The sequence below is a fragment of the Saccostrea cucullata genome, unplaced genomic scaffold (genome assembly GCF_032062105.1).
Source record: "Saccostrea cucullata isolate Sc308-1 unplaced genomic scaffold, CSIRO_AGI_Scuc_v1 ctg2101, whole genome shotgun sequence".
Classification (NCBI taxonomy): Eukaryota; Metazoa; Mollusca; class Bivalvia; order Ostreida; family Ostreidae; genus Saccostrea; species Saccostrea cuccullata.
Window position 1 is genome coordinate 176468 of NW_026922592.1, and position 22051 is coordinate 198518.

At 32.2% G+C, this 22051-nt stretch overlaps 2 protein-coding genes and 1 long non-coding RNA gene across 3 annotated transcripts; all 3 read right to left on the reverse strand.

Annotated features, from left to right (window-relative positions):
* Positions 1–2218: 2218 nt before the first annotated feature.
* LOC134262018 (uncharacterized) lies at positions 2219–4869 on the reverse strand. The gene is made up of 4 exons (XM_062744398.1): positions 4644–4869; positions 2828–2908; positions 2606–2749; positions 2219–2524 (listed from the first exon to the last, which is right to left on the reverse strand). Exons 1-4 carry the CDS (start codon positions 4856–4858, stop codon positions 2359–2361), a joined length of 606 nt encoding a protein of 201 aa, XP_062600382.1. The 5' UTR covers positions 4859–4869; the 3' UTR covers positions 2219–2358.
* Positions 4870–10126: 5257 nt separating this feature from the next.
* On the reverse strand, positions 10127–10666 carry LOC134262025 (uncharacterized). The gene is made up of 2 exons (XM_062744403.1): positions 10516–10666; positions 10127–10458 (listed from the first exon to the last, which is right to left on the reverse strand). The coding sequence occupies exons 1-2, from the start codon at positions 10664–10666 to the stop codon at positions 10127–10129; spliced, it is 483 nt and encodes a 160-aa protein (XP_062600387.1).
* Positions 10667–20463: 9797 nt separating this feature from the next.
* Positions 20464–21019, reverse strand: LOC134262019 (uncharacterized). Its single transcript, XR_009990924.1, has 3 exons — positions 20984–21019; positions 20762–20903; positions 20464–20682 (listed from the first exon to the last, which is right to left on the reverse strand). It is a non-coding gene; the product is annotated as an uncharacterized LOC134262019 (long non-coding RNA).
* Between the last annotated feature and the right edge of the window lie 1032 nt (positions 21020–22051).

Sequence of the window (22051 nt, forward strand, 5' to 3'; positions counted from 1 at the left end):
TTAAATTATTGATGATGTTACAATGCAATTATGTATATGATGATGAAATTGATAACAGGTGTTCTCCCTTTGTAAAGAACAAACAAACATTACCCCATCCCCACATCTATAACAAAAGAAATCTTTTTACTGAAAAGAAAACATTATGATTTTTTAATGAAAATATATATTCAACATTTAAAAAAGATTGAATAAATATAGAATGTCTATACCTGTATGCTTCGCAGTTTATAAAGCGTAATCTGCCCGAAGTTATGCTATATCGTATAACGAAAGTTGAAATAAGCTTTATTCCTTATAATTTAATTTTGGTGTAGACAATGAGACACTTTCTTCTCCGGAAATAGGCCTCAAATGAAGCATATTTTTAAAAAGTAACGTCAAGCGGAGAAATACGTTTTTGACGCGACTCATCGTGACATAGGCAATTTATGTTATACAAAATGGATACAATCTTTTACCGAATCAAATAACGTGTTTCAACTCAAATTAAATTATCTAAACTTATCCTTCTTTATACACATTTCAATTTTAACGGCAAAATACAGGTACACAAGCTCAAAGTAACCTACTGATGAGCTAGGTTCACTGTATGCGTAAAATGGCCCTGTCCTTATTTCATTTAATAAACTACCACCCTCTTTCCTATTTCATAGATCAAAATAAAGTAGACACTTAGTGCGTTTATTTTCTATAATAAAATTTCTTTTTGAGAATCAAAGTATTGAAAAACAGGCTTTAAGAAAATGCAATGTTCTCGAATTTTGCAGAAAACATGCGTATTTGACTACATTCAGCAAAGAATTAAAATTTGAGCAAAGCCCAAGATCCCAAAATTAAAGCATGCTATTTAATCTTGAGAAACATATCTTTCATTATGTAATCGCATATTTTGAACCAGAGGTTGTGCTCTATATGAAATATTGAAATTTGCTTCAACTTTAGCCAATTACAAAAGAATTGACTGGATATGGGAAAAATTACGTATTTTATGATGTCATAATGCAATGACTAGAGGAAATATTACGTCTTATTAATAGAAGTATGGTCACAAACATTCTAAGTGATAAATACTGTATTTTCAACCTAAACTGAAAGTTTTTTTTATGCACCTGGATCGATAGAATCGGGGCGTATATTGTTTTGTCCTGTCTGTCTGTTTGTCTGTCTGTTATCAACATTTTCTTCGTCATAACTTTTGAACCCTGATAGATAGAGACTTCATATTTGGTATGCATACCCCGAGGATTAAGCTCTTTCAAATAACCCAAGGTCAATGACCTTGTGACCATATCTGTCACCTATATGCTTAAAAAACTTTTTGAACTTTCGCTAAAACGTTTAAAATTATAGGAGAAAGAGACTTTATATTTGGCATGCAAACTCCAATTATGTGCTTTCAAATGACACCAAGGACATAATTGTTTGACCTTGACTGGGGCCTGTGTGCTAAAAATATTTTTCTTGAACGTTGTTGCCGTTGGGTGCATAGTGTTTCACAAACATATCTTGTTTTCAGAAATTTTCAGGGCCAAAAAGGCCCTAAGTGGATCTTTCTCTTACTTAAATGACGATTTGAAAATTATTCGTCAAACATTATGAAAAAAGGAATATACATCTAACACATCAGTGTCATATTTGGCTACCGTTTGTAGTAATTTAACAACCATTTGACAAATTTTATGAACCTGATGGCTTTAACTTTTCAATTGTCAACTTCATTTACTTATGTTGCATAAAACCTTCATCACCTGCATAGGAGTTTAAAATATTTAGTTGATTCGATGCGCAAGAGCATGTTCTACGTATTAACAATTTCTAAAACAAGGTTATTTATTGGCAAACAGGTTTATAAAAAAATCAGTCCCGTTTAAAGTTATTAAGTGATTTCATAATTTCTATATTCGATACAATGATCTTGTCAGCAAATACAATCTTCCATTAAGTCAAATGTTGATTGACATTTTCAAACTAATTGTTAGACCAATATTTAAAAACTGAAATGACAACGGAATTTTCTTTTTTCCCGGTTTTGACACCGAGGTGTGACCGGTAGGCAGGGGATGCTCACATCTACATTGTACTCGATCCCGATTGATGTTTTAGAGGTCCAGGTTTGCTCTGCTCCAAAATTTGTATCTTTTAATGGACGTTTGGGCTTGAATATTGTTAGTCATCTCAATATATTTCATGAATAAGATAAACTCTAACATAGCATCAATGCTTTTATTTATGTATTTTAACAGCAAAAGAAAATCCGGCAACATGTTAAAGGCTCATCTATTGTAGAAACAAACTCTAGAGAATTACATATTTTCAGCCTTAGAACAATTGGATCCCATGCTGTTCCATTTATGGCTAACAGAGCTTGTACTCTCTGCAGGAACAGCACTGAGGTAACAGCACGGTTTCATACTCAAATCTATGCTTGTCCGGACAGAATATCCAGACGCTGAAGTAACGGAATCGGTCAGCCAAACAAGCGCTTTTCAACTTGTTAGTTTGGTTTCTTTTCGAGCAATTCCTGTTAAGTATAAACATAAACTGCATTGTAATATACTGACAAGGGAAAAACAGCAAAAAAGGTACTTTAACATTTTCTTACTTTTTTCTGTCGCACTTTGCGAATGTTACACATTGCCGGGAAGGAAACACAACATAGCATTTTTTTCCTCCTCCTCTCTTAATTTCTGTTGTATACTCGAATTTGATTGGACAAACATTTTTCAGTCCAATACTTGACCACTTGCTGAAAAAAATGTTAAGTTTTAAATTAAAAAGTAAGGCGCACTCTAACAGAATATTATGAAAAATAAATAATATATACCTTGGATCACAGTCACACGATTTCTGAGCTAGAAACTTCTTTATTCCCATTCTGCACTTCAGCGCACGCTGAATTTTTCTCCTAAAATATAATTTTAATTTTGATTTGAAAAATAAACAGTCATGATATATTGAGGTTTCATTCGAACGAATATGACGAAAACTATGGATACAAATCCTTTCACTGTTGCTTACATTTGGCTAACTGGGTTAGAAAGTAATAGTTAACTAACAATGTACCATTAAATGCTCTGTAATCTATAAGTAACATACACACTCAACATGACTTTCTTAACATTCAATGAAGACTATGTTTTGTATTTAAGGTCAGACGACACGTTCTCAAATATATGCTTTGTATCTTTTGGTATTATATAAAATTCATTCATATTTGTTAATGTCTTCTGATTTTGACATTTAAATATAAGTACACCAAAAATGGGGATATAGACCATTCAGAAGATAAAAAAATACCCATAATTGTTTTATAAGAAAAATGACACTCTGGTATCATGTCCAAATGCCTGGTAAGGTACCCTAATTTTCTGCGGGGAACTTTGTTTAGTACTAATTCTTCAATTAAAAATCAGAATATTTTTTAATATTTTTGATCCTGGAAGAACTCTTATTTTTAATATCAAATTTAAAAAAGCTCAAAATTGAGCTTAATATTGAATCTTTTTCGTGCAACAATTTTCATTTTAGGTACATGTATCTCGGTATGTTTCAGGGGCCTTTGGAAATCTCCTTGAAGTACATACATGTAAGTAAATACATTTTATAGAAATAAAATTTCCTGTAATCTAACCTTAGATACCAATGTTTATTAACATTATATGATATTAAAAGTGACCTGTGTTATCTTATAATGATAGAACAAACATTTTACACTAAATATTTTTTTACGTTTGGAGTAAAAAGTTTAAAACATGCAATTTTTACCAAAGGTCTAGTCAGTACCTTAATTAGCATTTCCCGAAAATATATTTAAGATTTAATATATTTTCCCCTATAAAATATGATTAGATTTAATGAAGAACTTTGAAAGAATAACATGGGTATATAATTATACAGTATTTTTACGATTCAAACTCATTTTTGTGAGTACGTTTAATTACCAAAACCTTGATTTTTAGTCCTGGGAATCGGACCATCTTAAAGGCAAAATAGAAGGGGCAAATTTTTGTTTAAAGCTAAATTACATATGTTTTCAAGAAACTAAAACGTCAAGACTCTTTGTGACTCAACTATCAGGCAAAGACACGGGTATTTTTTTTATAAGACGTTAAGGTGTTTGTCGATTCTCTTTCTACGGAAATTATATCTGTAAGTTTTCTTTTATCTACGTAACTAATAAAGGTAAGGGATGCTTTAAAAGGAAATAAAGTTATATTCACGGATATAGATGTAGAAATTCATCGAATGAGAAGTGGAGGTTTATTCAACCATAAAAATACTTCAAAAATCAGGTTGATTGATTTTATGAACAGAAAATATTTACTATCATATATCACTATGACAACAAACTATCAGTACATTTTATCGATATCATTAACCAAATTGTTAAAACTTTTTAGATATGGGATCTTTTTGCATACCAAAATATTCAATTGTGATAAAATGTTGCACTTCCAATCAAGCAATATTTGAATATGAAGATTTGAATGATAAAGATTACTGAACGGGTGGTAAATTCTGACCTGTTTTTGAAAGATTTGGGCCTTGATGTACAAGGTAAATTCTGACTTAATTTTCAAAGATTTAGGCCTATATGGTAATTGATGTTAAGGATTATTGAATCCAAGGTACATTCTGACCTGATTTTCAAAGATTGAGGCACAGATGTAGCCTCCAAATTAGGCGTTGTAGGTTCCTTCTTCCAGCATTCTTTTTTCTTGTCATACTTCCCTTTACCAAACTTTATAACATCGCATTTCTTATCACCAGAAGCCTCGGTTAGACAGATAACAAGGCATACTGTTGCTACAAGTATCCAAACGCACTGCAATATAAATAAAAATATTAATAGCATTGGTTAGCAATTTGAACAAAACGTGGAATTAATCTTCAAAATTATAAAGAGATGATATAATTTATTTATGAAAGTAAAAAAATAATCTGATTACACCGAAAAATTAAAATTAATATTAACTGTATCCATGCTGGAATAAGAGAAGCAGAGTGGATGTGAATAAAATACAAATAAACTCCAAAGAGGACAATACAACAGTTCTTCAACACTTCTTTAGAAATTTTTATACAAATCCCCATGACGGTACTCGTAAATGCAAAGATTTTAAGCATCGCCTTCAAAAATACCTGATCTGGGTAGCCCTAGCCTGTCAATCAAGTGCATGAAGGTCCATCATTGGATGCTGGAACATGATTGACATTTACTTACTGGTCTCTGTGTATACACTGTACACTTTGTTTGGAATTCGTGTGAACCTTCAAATTAACTTTTGATCCTTTGATGTTAACCGTACAGGGTAAAGAGAAATTGTATTACAAAATGAAAAATTTTGACTTGACTATATGAATTATATATACCTTTAGTATTTGAAAGGATTTTAGCATAATATAAATTAAAAAAGATAAACTTTGGTACTTAAAAACTTTTTTTCTGATTGAATTTCTATATTGATTTTAATATGGTAAACAGTAACCGAAAGTGAAAATGTTATTAAGTTTAGAACAAGACTGTGTGAAGTAACTGAATTTAAAAATATTTAAAAATGAAATATAGATGAAATATTTATAGAATCACAAGTAAGATATTTTTCTTCATTATTCAGATAAGAATTTACAAGCAATCCTGTTTAGGATTTTCATGATGAAAAAAAGGTTAAACCTACTTATTTCTTTTTAAATGAAATGTAGTAAATTAACAAGATTAATTAAGTTTTTAAGTTAACAATTAAATATAATCCGTCTATTTTCCAGGGAAAATTGCATTCGTTATGTATGATTACATTTGTTTTATACATAACTTAATTTCATTGCTGTTTAAAAGAAAGATTAAAAAAAATAATTAACAGAACTAAAATAAGATACTAATTAAAAAGCTTACCTCCATGATGGCAGACAGTCGAACTTGACGGAGGCCAGTGAAGTTCTGATTTTCATCCGAATCTTTATATACCCTTTTCTGATTATATAAAAATAAATAATATTTGCGAAACAGTCACGAAAACCTTTTTCACTAGAACTGTTTTAGTATCTTTTTTAGAAATCTTTAAGATAATAAGGGCACACATTTCATGAACTTCAAGATCAGCCACCATGAAAAAATCATTTAGGTAACCGTCGAGAATTTTCATTTTGTTTTTCTTTACGAAATTTATTTTTACCGCACTGCAATCTCGTAATGATGGTCGTACTTCACGCATGTTATCCTGTAAACTGTTCCTTCCGTCCGAAAATTTTATATTCAACTTAAATACTATAGAACGGTTTCATTTACTAAATTTTCCAGACTGTTAACAGAATTTATGGGTCTCTAATGGCGTTTTTCCGTTGTCTACGCAGAATCTTATTACTGATCTCTGTTCCACCTTCTGAAAACGTCCTTTTTTCGAACAATGCAGATCCTGTCTCAATATATTCTAACCTCTATTTCTCAGCCATTTCTAAACTCTAAATGTTCAAATTTTGCAGGTTTGAGGTTTTAACTTTTGTCAACCTCATAATGTAAAAGCAATCCCAATTTCCGCGAAATTTTACGAAATACAAATGAAATTTATAAAGTGATAAATAACTTTTAATAAAAACTTTGTGGTGCTCCGGGTAACAATCCCAAGTCTAATAATTAAGCTATGATTCTAATTATATATTTAAAATTTAATATGATTTTACATTTTTTAATTCACATAAAGGATTATACTGTAAGCGTATTACATTTGGCGGTGTATTCTATTTAGCGATATTGGCGGAAAACAGAGTCCACTAATTCAAATACATCGCTAAATGTCTTGTATTATCTTCTATTATCTTCTATGACTAGCAAATTTAGACAACGTTAAATCAAATCTACGCTAACTTGCTGAAAATTGAATTTCTGCCAAATATGGTACACGCCAAATGTAATACATTTACAGTAAGTATGATAATAAGAAATATCAATGACACCATTTTTATTTAAAATTTTAGCTTGTCCACGAACTTTACGGACAACACTCGTATATGGAGATGACGAACAGTATTCAAGTCCCAAAGTCCATTAAACAATACAAAATTGAAGCAGAGCTAACAAGGACCTCCAAACATCTGCAGTGGGATCAGATACAATGAAGCATCCCCGGCCAATCGGTTACAACCGCCGTATGCTCCTCTTCATGATCAGTAAATAACGGAAAAAATTGTCAACAATTCAATGTTTATAAAATGGCCTTACAATCAGTATGAAAAACGTAAGTCAGTAATCGACTTAATGATAAATGTCTGGTGTCTAGCTAGAAAGGAAAAATGTCAACTTTTGCTAATGGTATACTTATATATTATATATAATGAAACAACTAAGGGAGGATTATCAATGAACAATCAACATCTTCCATTTGTATATGCTACTGCTGCTGCATTCATAAGCACGCATTTCTTGCATTGTACATATAACTATCATTAATCACTTTAATTTTCAAAAACTTAAATATGTAAGTAATTCCTTGTCTTTTTCCTATAAGAAAGATCTAATTATAATGTTTTGACATAATTACGTAATTATAGATAGCTGATTATTCAATTCCCTATCAAGTATATTGGAATGCCAAAGCTTGCCAGCTGAAGAAATCAAATATAGACCTATATTTAGTACTTAGGCCATTGAGCAGTGAGATATCTTTTTGTGCCAGCACATAGTGGGACAGAGGACCTGGGTTTAAGCGGTCTTTTCTGAACGAATGATGTCCAAGTCCTGCAGTGGAATTTGAACTCACAACATGAAGAACAACTCATTACTCCGCTGGTCGAAAGCATATTCTTAACCTTACCTTCCATGAACTACTTATCGTCATAGAAAGTTGGAAATTATGTCAATGTAGTTTTTAGCTCACCTGTGCTGAAAGCTAAAGTGAAATTTCCTGATCACAATTTGTTTGTAGTCCGTCTGTCCGTCCATTTGTCCGTCTGTCTGCAAACTTTTCTTATTTTCGACTTCTTCTACAGAACCACCGGGTCAATTTCAACCAAACTTGCCAAAAAGTATTCTTGGGCAAACGGGATTCAAGTTTGTTCTTGTGAAGGGCCACGCCTTCTTTCAAAGGGAAAAAATCAAAAAAAAAATATTTGGTTGCATGTTTGAAAAATCGTCTTCTACAGAACCGCTGAGTCGGGAAAGATAAAACTAATGTTGAAGCATCTTTAGGTAGTGTAGATTCAAGTTTGTTCAAATCATTATCCCGGGGGAGGGTGTGACCAAAATGAAAGTTATAGGTTAATGGGGGAAAGCCATAGTAAGTCAATATGTAAGCTATCTTAGTATTCAATTTAATTCAAATCACCCCCCATCTTTTAGGGATAGATCGGGACAACTTATGCATTTAGGCTTTTCAATACTGGATTGCTTTTTACTTATTCCTTCGCCCCAGTGCTCAGGTGAGCGATGCAACCCATGGGCCTCTTGTTGTATGAAATCGATACATTAAAACCAACAAAATTTGATGAACTCCGCATTCAAACTATGTCTCGGTAACAGAATTTTATTAAATTAATTGATTTCAAACTAGATATGGCAACTGCGCAATACATGCATACATATACTCAGTTATAAAACTTTGATAACACACTTGATCACAGAGATTTCCTTTTCGCGGAACAAAATAATTCTATATTAGCATTTGATTTTTTAAAATGAACATGTTTACCATAGCGTAAATTATTTCAATATTAGTTTAAACGCCATGAGTTATGAAGTGCCAAATTTATATTACAAATGAAACAAACTGATATATTCCATCTTTTCGAAAAACACTAAGAAGTTTCAACAGGTTAATTTTGAAAATAAGACTAGTAAATAATAGTCACACAATGCCAAAAAAGAATATTTTCCGTTTAAATCATACTTTTGAGTGCTAGTGTCGCTGCACATATGAACGGAAGATCATGATTGTTTATGGTTTGTTCTCCTTTAGTTGTTGATAAAATAAAGTAATTCTTCTTCAAACGTTCATATTTTCCCTTTCCAGACACAGCCTGTAACACGAAACTTTTCTTGATTCTTTATGTTTCATTTTCCAATTTTGATAAAATTATAAAATAAATATCCATTTAAGTTTTGTTTGCATATAAAACAATGGTTAGTACAATACCAAAGTAAAATAAAAAAAATTTCCATTCTTGTCAGGCTAAATATCTTATTAATGACTTAGATGATAAGTCAACTGCATTCATGTTTGAATAGACTACTAAATATCAAGTAAACTTAACTAATAGTTTTAATGTTAATCTAAATACATTAATAAACGTAAAAGACAGTACTTCTCAAAGGTGCTAAATGATACTTTCACAATTGCTGACATTGAAGTTCATGAAATGTGTGCCCTTTTTTATGTAACAGATTTTTATAACAGGTACTAACGTGGTGAATATCACTAAGAAGACTTAGTGAATATCACTAAGAAGAAAGGAAATTTTCTTTCCATACAATCACTACCCTAAAAGTAGTTTAACGATATATTGAATATAGATTTTCTAGATAACATTAGTAAATCGAGAATTTATAAGTAATTTTCACTATGTTGTATCTATACAATCCCGAACGCTTGACCTGGTACGTCAGTTGAATTTTTTTTTTACAGTGATACATTTATATATATTATAGTAATACATACTATATTTAATAAATATTTTCTGTGCGTAAACCTTTCTCTCTAGAAGCAATGGTTTTTGGGGTCAATATTTATACCAAAACTCCCTACGATCCCTATTGCCCTTTACGTACGTTAGTATTTGTAAATCCGAGGAAGGGGAGGGTGTGATTTTTTCTTAAGAGGGGTACACAAATTCTCTGAATCATCTTGTTCAAAATAGTTCTTGCAAGAATTTGATCTATAGAGATAAACAATATTCTCATACTGTAAAGTAAATGTTTCTGAATACATGACAAATTTGCATGCATGTTGTTGAAAGCTAAAACAGCAAATTCTAAAGTAACTGTTATTACAGTCATTGTTTTTATCAGCTTTTAGGATATGACACTGACTGTCTGTGGTGATTCCTCGTGGTTCACATGGTTTATTCTTTGAAGCAGGGGTACATGTATGTCCAGTGTACCTAAACCCCAGTTTCCCATCCTGATTGACAACCACTACTGCGTTAGCTCCCCGGTCAGACATGCAAATATCCAGGTTTCTGTTCTCTCTAATGATATTGTAATACTTGAAAAACGAATGGTTTGTTTCTCAGTAGATCCGGTGTAATGGACAACCTTGGATTGCTTGTTATCTTTAAGCATAGTAACCAGCAGGTCCCCATGGTAGGTTATACAAACACCATTAGGTCTCCAGTTCAGTAGTCTGATCACCTCCTCCATCTTCTCATTCTTCAAAATGTTTACAGTTCTATCATTGGTATCAGTATAAGCTAGATCTCCACTTTTTGTCACTGCTATGTACTCTGCTCTGTTCTTTGACTTTTTTGCTATTGATTTAAGTAGTGATCCTTAACTGATGCTGTAGAGTTTCATGGTTTTGTCACCTCCACTTGTCCAGATTTCTTCATCACTTAAACTGGCCACATTGTAAAGACATATAAACCCAGTGTCTATGGTGGTAAAAGTCTCTGGTTCATCTAGCAGCTGTTTGACTAGAGGAGAGGATCCAGCTTCTTGTGAATCTGATTTTGTCATGTTAAATTTGTATTCACCCTCTTTCAAAATACCAGGCATAAAATTACACAATTGCTATTCCTCTATTTTATTGGGAGAAAATTCAGGGTCCCAAACATATTATTTGTGGAATTTAAAGCATCATCGATTGAATTGATATCATCCTGGATCTCGGATATTTTCTGTTTTATTTCATCAAAAAGTTTCTGTAGCGTTTCGAACTGTTTCTTTTTCATTTCATCAGTTCTAAATTCAAGTTTATTGACCAGTTCAGTAATATCTCTATGCCAAATTTCTTCTTGTTTTGTTATGACTGCCAGGAGATTTTCATATTCCTCTTGTAATAGATTTCATCTTTTTTCTACATCACTTGCAATGCCCAGATAAGTTGGATAGATTGTTTCTGTTAATTTTGTACGCTCCTTTTTTATCTGCTCTTTTCTTTTACTCAAGATTATTCCATAATTTTCAAAAATCTATGACCTAGGTGTTGATCAGATGCAATGCAAGTGTTGCAGACAAGAATGTCAGATTGAGTACAGTACATTTCACATGTTTTCACATCATGTGACGTGCATTTAGGGTAAATCAAAGTAGATTTCCTAGCCTTGAAATCAATAATTTTATGAGGTTTTGAAAGATCAGCAGAAAAATATTCTCCCACACAGGCCTTACACAGGTTGACAAGACATGTGTCGCAGTGCATCTGTACCACAGCGCTCTCACACAGGTCACATCGCATCACGTCCTGGGCACTGGTATGATTGATTGATTGATTGTTTGTACATTGTTTAACGTCCCTCTCGAGAATTTTTCACTCATATGGAGACGTCACCGTATGCAGGTGAAGGGCTTCAAATTTTGTCCTTTACTCGGCACTCATTGAGCATTGAGCAGTGAGGGATCTTTATCGTGCCAACGCCTGCCGCTGTCAGTTTTTAAGGTCTCATCCGAATGACCCGCAACTATCACTTCAAAGTGCCGAGCGCATGGCGAAGGAACAGTTGCTACCCATTTTAACGACTAGGTCAGTCACGGCCGAGATGCGAACTCATGACCTCCCGATCACGGAGCGAGCGCTCTACCGACTGAGCTACCGTGAATGTGTTTCCTTTAACATAAGGTTGAGGTAGAGACAGAGAAAGAGAGAAGACTGGAAATCCTGAGGGATCAGGTATGAGCGATATTGTGCACTGTACTGTGTTATTAATTGATTGGGGTTATATTCAATATGATTAAGTATTTTATAATTAATTCCATGCTAAGTAACGAAAAAAAAGCAATTAACTGCATAGATATAACATGAGCTATACATGTTCAACTTAAGGGCATATAAGTTTGTACATATTGTATAATTATGTATATCTAAAAAGAATTCAACTAAAAGCAATAAATATCACCATTAAAATGAAATTGTAATCAAAATCAAAATAAAAAAAAATATAAATCATTAATCAAATCATTTTTCAATTATAAATTAAAATAATTTTAGCTAATTTATCTACTATAAATATATAAAATCATTTTCAATAATACTTACAAATTGGCTGAAGTATATTATTATATTATATGTTTTATTTTCTAATTGTTTTCTTTATGATAGTACTTTAACAGTCAAATGAGTTGATTTTCTTATTATTTCAACTGAATTAAAATTTCGTCAAGTAAAAGATCAGGAGCCTAATTATGTAAAACTGTAAAATCACATATTTTCATGTGGTCAAATTTTCATAGTTGGAGTAAAATCTCTTGTTTCGTGGGGATTTGAATTCGTATATGAAGAATTGTTGACTAGTTATGTATGTACCATTTTACATTTCGTGGTGGACATGTATTCATGAGTCTCTTTAAACCTTGAAAACAACGAAAAAGTAAACCACCATGAAAATTTGTGATTTCACAGTATGCATGTCATTCTCATGCAAATTTCTTTCTGTCTGACATTAGTGGAAAATGACTATTGAATTCAACTTGAGTTGCCTCTAGAAATTAAATCTCAAGCAGCATGTTTTTCTTGCTTTTACAATTCTTTTCTTTTTCATATATAAGTAAATACATGTACAGTGAAACCTGTCTTATCCGACATGCCATGGGAAATTAAATTTATGTCGGATTAAACAGTGTGTCGGATTACTCAGTGTTGGCTATTTCTGTCACATTTCAAGTCCATGTAAAGAGCTACATGTATTGACAATACATCGTAGCAAATTTCAGTCTTGCACTTTCGTTTCGTTTGATCACTTTACCTGGCTATTCTCCTAAATGAAATTGTTGAATTTACTTTTTAATTTATTGTGATAACATTTTTCTAATAAAATGACTTATAAAAATTGGTTTTTAATAGTTATTGCCATCTTTAATCAGCACATGTTTACATTCCTTCTTCGATGGCCGCCATTTTGGAAACGGAAGTAGACTAAATGCCTGACTTTATTCCGTAATTTATTTCCCCCAGGATAAACAGTATGTTATATTCAGCAAAAAAAAATTTTGTTTTATTTGTTTCTTTAATATGGTTATGTATTTCATACTGTTTGTGACAATTCTCAAATCAATGGTCCTGTTACTTTGATGCATTTCAATGTCCAAACAAATTGTCACACACAAGCTAATAGTTAAATAATTAAAATCTAACCTTGGAAAAAATTGCAAACAATTATAATTATCGATAACATCACTGAAAAGTAATTTAAACCCGAGCTGATCATCATAACTGTATTAAAACATATCAATCTAGTGTGCCAATTATTAACACAGGTAAGGTGACTGCGTGCGTTCAGCCGTAACTAATCCCCTCATTATCATACTCAATGTGTCATACAGTGTAAACAAAGGCTTCACCACTGGGGTTTAACCAGCCGTGTAATTATGTCGGATAACACAGGTGAAACTGCAATGCAATTAATAGGCTGTGTTTACAAAGAGGTGTCGGAATTCGGAATGTACAGTGGTCGGATTGTAAAGTATTTTTCAATATAAGTTATATAAAGATATTTTTGGGAATAAAGATTTACGTCGGAAGTGCCAGTGTGCCGGATTGCACAGTGGTCGGATTGGACAGTGGGCACTGTATAAGGCAGGCACGTAGCAAAAAGGCGGAAGGGGGTCCCAACAATACTTTTACTATTTGGAATGTTCATCTAAAGGCTGGTTGCCCCTTCCCCCACTATATAATACATTTAATTGATATCAGGGAAATGTAGTATTGTATGCAAAAAATGAAAATAGTTGAAAGAGGTTGCGTTGGCCTCTCCAACATCCCCCTCTATGAAATAGGATTTGCGCATTTGAACAATTTTCAATTTCCCCTTTTTTTCTTTTCAATTTTTTCAGGTAGGTCAACAAAAATTCTGTGGCTGCCCCCCCCCCCCCCTTTCAAAAACGATACTACGTGGCTGTAAGGAATACCTGTCTAGTTTGTTGGGTGTGGCAGTGCATCAACGATGAGCTAGAAACATTGATGATTTATGCGTATATGTATATGTACAATGTTATATCACTTAATTTTATATGTATAGGTTAGAGTTATAGCTGAAAGTGATGCAGTCAGAATGATTGCAGCTACAAAGGTACAACTAAATAATTCTGATTCTGTTTATAAATTATAAATTAGTTCAATAGTACTCGCATGTGCTATTCTTCCGTAAATGAAGAAGGAGAAAAATGGAAGAACTGTTAAACTTTTCCATTCTCTAATTGTTCTTTTGTAGGCATGGGAAGCCAACAACGATTTAGATGAAGAAATAAACATCGATAAGCCTTTGTTTGCTACATGTATAAACACATTCCACTCAAACAGGAAGATCACCTTCTATATGAGGACACTTTTTGTTTTCAATGCTTGAAATTATACCCAGTGTTCACTAATTCTTTTTAATTTAATCAGATAACAACAGATCCCTGGATACGCCTTGAGGCCAAACTAAGGGAAGCCGGACTCCATAATTACCCTGACGCCAGCCAAGTGATGCTTGCCGTCCCTCCCCTACAAGCCCCCAGGAGAGACACGGAGTCCACTGTCTTTAAGTACGACTGAAGAAGCCAAAATAAAGCGCTTTGTTATGTGTAAAGTGTGTGGTGTGAATTGTTAAAAATTGTGGGAGAGCCATTTATTCACTCTAATAGTCACAAATAAAATGTAATATATTATTTTTTATTTATTTATTTGAATTCCTTGAATTTATGCCCAGAGTGAGTAGATAAGCAAACTGAAAGAAGTGTTCTAAAAAATTTATCGTATGGAAATGAAAAGTAGAATATTTAGATCATTTTCCTACATTTGCCTGATATACTATACATATAGTTCTTTGACTAAAGTACTATTAAATAATTGATGATTTTACAATGCAATTATGCATATGATGATGAACTTGACAACAGTTGTTCTCCCTTTGTAAAAAACAAACACATTACCACCATCCCCACATCTATAACAAAAGAATCGTTTTACTGAAAAGAAGATATTTTTATTTTTTAATGAAAACATATATTCAACATTTTAAAAAAAAATTCAATAAATGTAAAATGTCTATACCTCTATGCTTTGCGGTTTATAAAACATAATCTGCCCCAAGTAACGAAAGTTGAAAGAAGCTTAATTCCTTATATTTTAATTTTGGTGAAGACAATGAGACAATTTCTACTCCTGAAATAGGCTGCAAATGAAGCATATTTTAAAAAGTAACGTCAAGCGGAGTAATACGTTTTTGACGTAACTCATTGTGACGTAGGCAAATCATGTTATACAAAATGGATAAAGTCTTGTACCCAATCAAATAACGTGTTTCAACTCAAATTTAATTATCTAAACTTATTCCATAACACAAGCTCAAAATAACCTACTGAAGATCTAAGTTCACTTGCATAATTTTATGGCCCTTAATTACCACCCTCTTTCCTATTTCATAGATCAAAATAAAGTAGACACATAGTGCGTTTATTTTCTATAATAAAATTTCTTTTTGAGAATCAAAGTATTGAAAAACAGGCTTTAAGAAAATTCAATGATCTCGAATTTTGCAGAAAACATGTGTATTTGACTACATTCAGCAAAGAATTAAAATATGAGCAAAGTCAAAGATCCAAAAAATAAATTATGATGTCATAATGCAATGACTAGAGGAAATATTACGTCTTATCAATAGAACCATGGCTACAAACATTCTAAGTGATAAATACTGTATTTTCAACCTAAACTGAAAGTATTAATATGCACCTGGATCGATAGAATCGGGGCGTATATTGTTTTGTCCTGTCTGTCTGTTTGTCTGTTATCTGTTAGTCTGTCTGTTATCAACTTTTTCTTCGTCATATCTTTTGAACCCTGAAAGATAGAGACTTTATATTTGGTATGCATACTCCGATGATTAAGCTCTTTTAAATAACCCAAGGTCAATGACCTTGTGACCATATCTGTCACCTATATGCTAAAAAAACTTTTTGAACTTTCGCTAAAACGTTTAAAATTATAGGAGAAAGAGACTTCATATTTGGCATGCAAACTCCACTAATTAAGTGCTTTCAAATGACACCAAGGACAATGATTGTGTGACCTTGACTGCGGCCTGTGTGCTAAAAATACTTTTTTGAACGTTGTTGCCGCTGGGTGCATAGTGTTTCACAAACATATTTTGTTTTCAGAAATTTTCAGGGCCAAAAAGGCCCTAAGTGGATCTTCCTCTTACTTAAATGACAATTTGAAAATTATTCGTCAAACATTATGAAAAAGGAATATACATCTAACAAATCAGTTTCATATTTAGCTACCGTTTACTAGAGAAGATCTTTGTAGTAATTTAACAACCATTTGAAAAATTTTATGAACCTGATGGCTTTAACTTTTCATTTGTCAACTTCATTTACTTATGTAGCATAAAACTTTCATCACCTGCATAGGAGTTTAAAATCTTAAGTTGATTCGATGCGCAAGAGCATGTTCTACGTATGAACAATTTCTAAAACAAGGTTATTTAATGACAAACAGGTTTATAAAACAATCATTCTTTTTTAAAGTGATTAAGTGATTTCGTAATTTCTATAGTCGATACAATGATCTTGTCAGAAAATACAATCTTCCATTAAGTCAAATGTTGATTGACATTTTCAAACTAATTGTAAGACCAATATTTATAAAATGAATTCACAACGGATTTTTTTTTCTCCCGGTTTTGACACCGAGATGTGGCCGGTAGGCAGGGGATGCTCACATCTACATTGTACCCGATCCCGACTGATGTTTTAGAGGCCCAGGTTTGCTCTGCTCCAAAATTTGTATCTTTAAATGGACCTTTGAGCTTGAATATTGTACGTCATCTCAATATATTTAAGGTAAGGTTTGCGTCTCCCTCCAACTCATATTTTTTTTAATATGCTCACACGGTATATATCAATTTATTCAGGGAGATTAGCTTCATCATTTAATATGATTTTCAAAGATATTGCCCGTCCCATTTTTTTAGTAAAAGGCGCCAAATTTAACATATTTCATATTTCACCTCGAATATTATTTTCATTGAAAAAAATGATTTATTTTATAAATTATCAAACTTTTATAATTAAAATGACCTGAATTAGTATAATTCATGCTTCTATTATTTAAACTTTTAATTTTCCGCTATCAAAAATGTGAAAACTTGGGTAAAAAAGAAGATTTTTCAATTTTCCTTGATAAAGTGAAACCGTTGCCATGGCAACAAAAATATAAAAATCAACGTTTTACATATCTACCGATTCCATCAAAATCCATGAAGTTATTAATTTGAGCATTTTCATTAATTTGAACTAAAAAAATATGTATGTCCCCAATATTATTTCCATGGAAACAGGGGCTATACTATGGGTTCGGAACATAAAAATCAGGCTTTTTCTACACTTTTAAAGACAACATTGATATCACCTTGTCATGGTGAATGTTAACACTAAATGTTATTTTTGATATTGTTTTTAGGCATAAATTTGCCAAAAATATTCAAAGTAAAACTCCTCCTGTGCTACATGATGGTCTAAAAAAAATTTCCATGGAAGAACTCTAGTATTTATGGCAATCTTTTCATCTGAATATTCTGATGAAATTGTCCATGAGTTATACTGCAACACCTTTAGAAGTACATGTATATAAACATACTCCAGAACATGTTGCAACTAAACCAATTAAAAGCCTATGAATTTGACCTCATGCTGATTTAGTTATTCCAACATGTAGTAACTTCTAGACATCTTTGCAGCAAAATATCTTTATTCAGTTAGGGCTGGTGACTGTCATTATACATGTATACCATTTTTTGAGTGAAATGTTGTAAGCATTGCATGCACGAAGCTGCTGTTTTTATAATTAAATGATTTCTTTATTTCGAAGAGTAGAAATGCTATCTTTAAAGTAATGTTTGTTTGCCCTCTCTTGACTCAGGGTAAAATTATTGGGTCGGTAGGTGAGAAAATCTTCAACAACATTTTTTAAGGGGAATAAGAGGAATAAAAAGAAAAAAATACGACCCTGCATTGAAAAAAAGGTTTCAGTCTGGTCATTTTATTCAGTCGGTCTGGAGAGGCCGAAAACCAAACATTTTTAAAGATGGCCTATTTCTACACTTCATGGACATTAGCTCAGTCATTGGTTTTAGGTAGTCTGAGAATCTAAATTGAAATATCAGATAGAACAAAATAAATATGAATTCTAAGTGACATCAATTCATACTTTAATGAGATTACAGAGTACTTCTGATTTCAGAGAAAAGGCAAATTTTGCAAAATGACATAACACTGTCATAAATATTTGTCAAGAACAGGGAAAAAGATTCTGAAGCAATTAATGCTACAGTGATAGATATATCTCCTTGATATCCATGAAATAATAATTCAAATATAACAAAATTTTCTCCTTTTTAAAATCAAAATGAAGAAAGCAATTAAAAGATTATAAATGTAAACAATTTGAAAATAAACTACATGTATTTGTGAAAGATTTTAATTTTAGTAAATAAATTACTAAACTGGTCTTATTATTCCTACTAAATTAACAACCTTACAATTTCCAAGTGTCATGTTTTAAACTGTTACAGTAGATATAATTATATTACATGTTCACTGCAGCTTTATGTACAACATTCATCAGTTTTCAGAAATACTCATTTGAGCATATTAGGTCCTGGTAAAAAAAATTTAATGAATAAAAATATTAATCTTAATTGTTCATGGTTTAATTTCCTTGCAATTTTACAAACCCTTTTTAGAAACTTGTTAAATGTAAGTATAGACAAAAGCAACCTTCAATTAATACCTATGATGCATACATTTATTTTACTGAAAACAAATTCAAAGATGGACAAACAGAGCATGCACTGCAATCATCACATACACATATTTTCTAAATATATGGAAAACAGCATGTATATAATAGATAGGATGTTGTTAAACATTTAAATTTTCTTTTATAATCTATAGACATATAAAAATATGCATTGGGTATAACAAGTCAGAAGTTCTTCTCCAAATCTCCATTGATTTTGCCATGTCTGGTTCAACATCTTAGCTTGATCAATCCAACTTTCTTTAATATTCTTGAGCTGATATGGGATGAACTCTACTTTGATTGATGGCACAAATATTTTAAGGAAACACTAAAGTACTTTTTTTGGTTCTTATCTATTCCAATTAATGACCCATGATCTGAAATCATATGTGTTCATTTTTACAATAACATTTAAGGAATTGCATTTTTGGAATTGCATAAGGAATTGCACTGAGTTTCATTCACTCAATGAAATGAATAAATTTCCAATATAATCAATGAAGAATCAATATGAAATTATTGAAAAATTTACAGATTGAATTAGTGAAATGCAAATGTTTGATCAAGAAAATTAATATTCTTGTCATGCACAATCTGTATCTCTTTTTTATTAATTAGAAAATGAGATATTAATTAAAATCAAAACTCATTTAAAAAGGTAACTTGAACAATTGAATACCTGTTCCAATAATGTTACAAATATTAGGCCTAAAAAGCAAGATTTTATTTTTCATAATTTCTTGAAAGAATGTATTTTTATTTTTTGGCAATGTTGAGATATTAGTCACATCCTGACATCCTTGTACCGTTTATTCAGCGTTTTTAAATCCATAGTCAGTAGATCATTCATAACTTTCAGTAAAATGAATAGATAAATAATTACCTGATGAAAATACTATCAACAATCAAACTGTCAACATCATCATTGGACATGGTCAAATGCACCGTGACTTTTCTTCCCTGTTCAGACTGCATATAGCATAATACTTTACAGGATACTCTCAGATCTCTTCTTTTTTCTTTCCCATTCTCACTTAAAATTTTATTGTAGTGGTGAAGCGAGAAACACACAACAGCACAATGCGTCAATGACTTTCTTCTGATCGGAATCACGGGAATGGCCGTGCAACTTGCCACGTTCCGTATCGAAAATAAACAAGTCCTCCTTTATTGGTTCATCCACATGCATCACGCTAATCTCAAAGGCTTCTAAGATTCCTATGCTTTGATTTGTTATAAGACTTTCTCCTGAAAACGTCCTTTGTTTTTAGTCCTGGTCCTAACAATAAGTGACAACAAACATCAAGTATGACAGAGGAAATTCGTTACCGAGGTGCTTAGCATCGCTGGTTTAAATTCGCCTGTTTCAAACGCTTTGGTGATTCGCAAGAGTTATCTCCCTGTAAACGCAAACCTTACCTTAATAAATAAAAAACTCTAACATAGCATCAATGATTTTATCTATGTTTTTTAACAGCAAAAGAAAATCCTGCAACATGCTAAAGGCTCATCTTTTGTATAAACTCTAGAGAGTTACATATGTTCAGCCTTAGAACAATGGATTCTATGCTGCTCCATTTATGGCTAGCAGAGCTTGTACTCTCTGCAGGAACAGCACTGAGGTAACAGCACGGATACATATTCAAATGTATGCTTGTCCGGACAGAATATCCACACGTTGAAGTAACGGAATCGGTCAGCCAAACAAGCACTTTTCAACTTGTTAGTTTGGTTTCTCTTCGAGCAATTCCTGTTAAGTATAAACATAAACTGCATTGTAATATACTGACAAGGAAAAACAGCAAAAAGGTACTTTAACATTTTCTTACCTTTTTCTGTCGCACTTTGCGAATGTTACACATTGCCTGGTAGGAAACACAACATAGCATTTTTCCTCCTCCTCTCTTTATTTCTGTTGCATACTCGAATTTGATTGGACAAACGTTTTTCAGTCCAATATTTGACAATTTGCTGAAAGAAAATTAAGTTTCAAATTAAAAAGTAAAGCGCACGTTAACAGAATATTATTGAAAAATATATTATATATATACCTTGCATCACAGTCACACGATTTCTGAGCAAGAAACATACAACATTGTCAGCATAATGAGACATGGTGCGTTTTTATGTCCAAACATTATTCAATACAATGTGTGGGCTATTGCAAACAATCTAGCTATTTATGTGAGGTGCCTAAAGGAAATCCTCTAACTGTCTATTTTATCTCTCTAACTGCTTAACAAAATAGACATATGTACCAACTTTTCGAATGTAAGACATTAATTTCAATTTTTTTTCATTTTTGTTTAACATTTTCAAATTAAATGCTAAGCATCCTCCTTGCAGTGCCCCATTTGAAAATAACTTCTATCGCAACAGAAAAACCACCCGCTGTAAACACGTATGTTTAGGACATTTTTTAGCTTTTTTCTTGAGTCTTAAAGAAAGGAACAAATTATCAAGACTTGTTCAATGAAAAATTAAATATGATCATGGTAATAAACGCATCTTTCCACAGCAGATATATGCACATGCCAACCACGTGCTCAGTGGAATAATATTAACTAGGAAACTCGAGCTGTAAACAGAACAGTTTTTCCCGATTTGCTGGATTGGGGTTAAAATCGCGTTTTTTCATTAATCAGACGATGCGATGCAACACATAAAAGTAGTAAGTAATATAACCTAATGATTATTACTTATTAATTTCTGGTCTTGATGTTATTATGATCGCATTTATTCTAAAATCAATGTTTTTCGAACTCTCTGTGACAGAGGAATGGCGGACAAAATAAATACATGGCCTCAGAAAGACCCGCATATGAAAAATCAAATTTTCAAGAATTATAGATAAGATAAGAAAAATGCGAAACAAATGGTTGTAGCCATATTATCAATGAATCGAACTGGCATCATTTTCAGTGCATTTATCATCTCGTGAATGCAGTAGCTGCGCAGTTCTAACTTGATTAATTTTCTCCTAATCATAACAAAATAAACTTAATAATTTACTAATTTTGGTCTCTAACAGTAGGTAATGAGTGCATTAGCATTTTGAGTAACTCTGGGCTAGTTTAGTAAATAATTAAGCGCATTCTTGGTATTTCTTATTTTACACC

Coding starts and splice junctions, on each gene's coding strand:
- LOC134262018 (XM_062744398.1), bottom strand. CDS start 4,858: ATGCTATTAATATTTTTATTTATATTGCAGTGCGTTTGGATACTTGTA. Junction 2,750..2,827: donor TCGTGTGACTGTGATCCAAG/GTATATATTATT, acceptor CATTTTTTTCAG/CAAGTGGTCAAGTATTGGAC. Junction 2,525..2,605: donor GCAAAGTGCGACAGAAAAAA/GTAAGAAAATGT, acceptor TATACTTAACAG/GAATTGCTCGAAAAGAAACC.
- LOC134262025 (XM_062744403.1), bottom strand. CDS start 10,666: ATGACAAAATCAGATTCACAAGAAGCTGGATCCTCTCCTCTAGTCAAA. Junction 10,459..10,515: donor AGAAATCTGGACAAGTGGAG/GTGACAAAACCA, acceptor TTAAATCAATAG/CAAAAAAGTCAAAGAACAGA.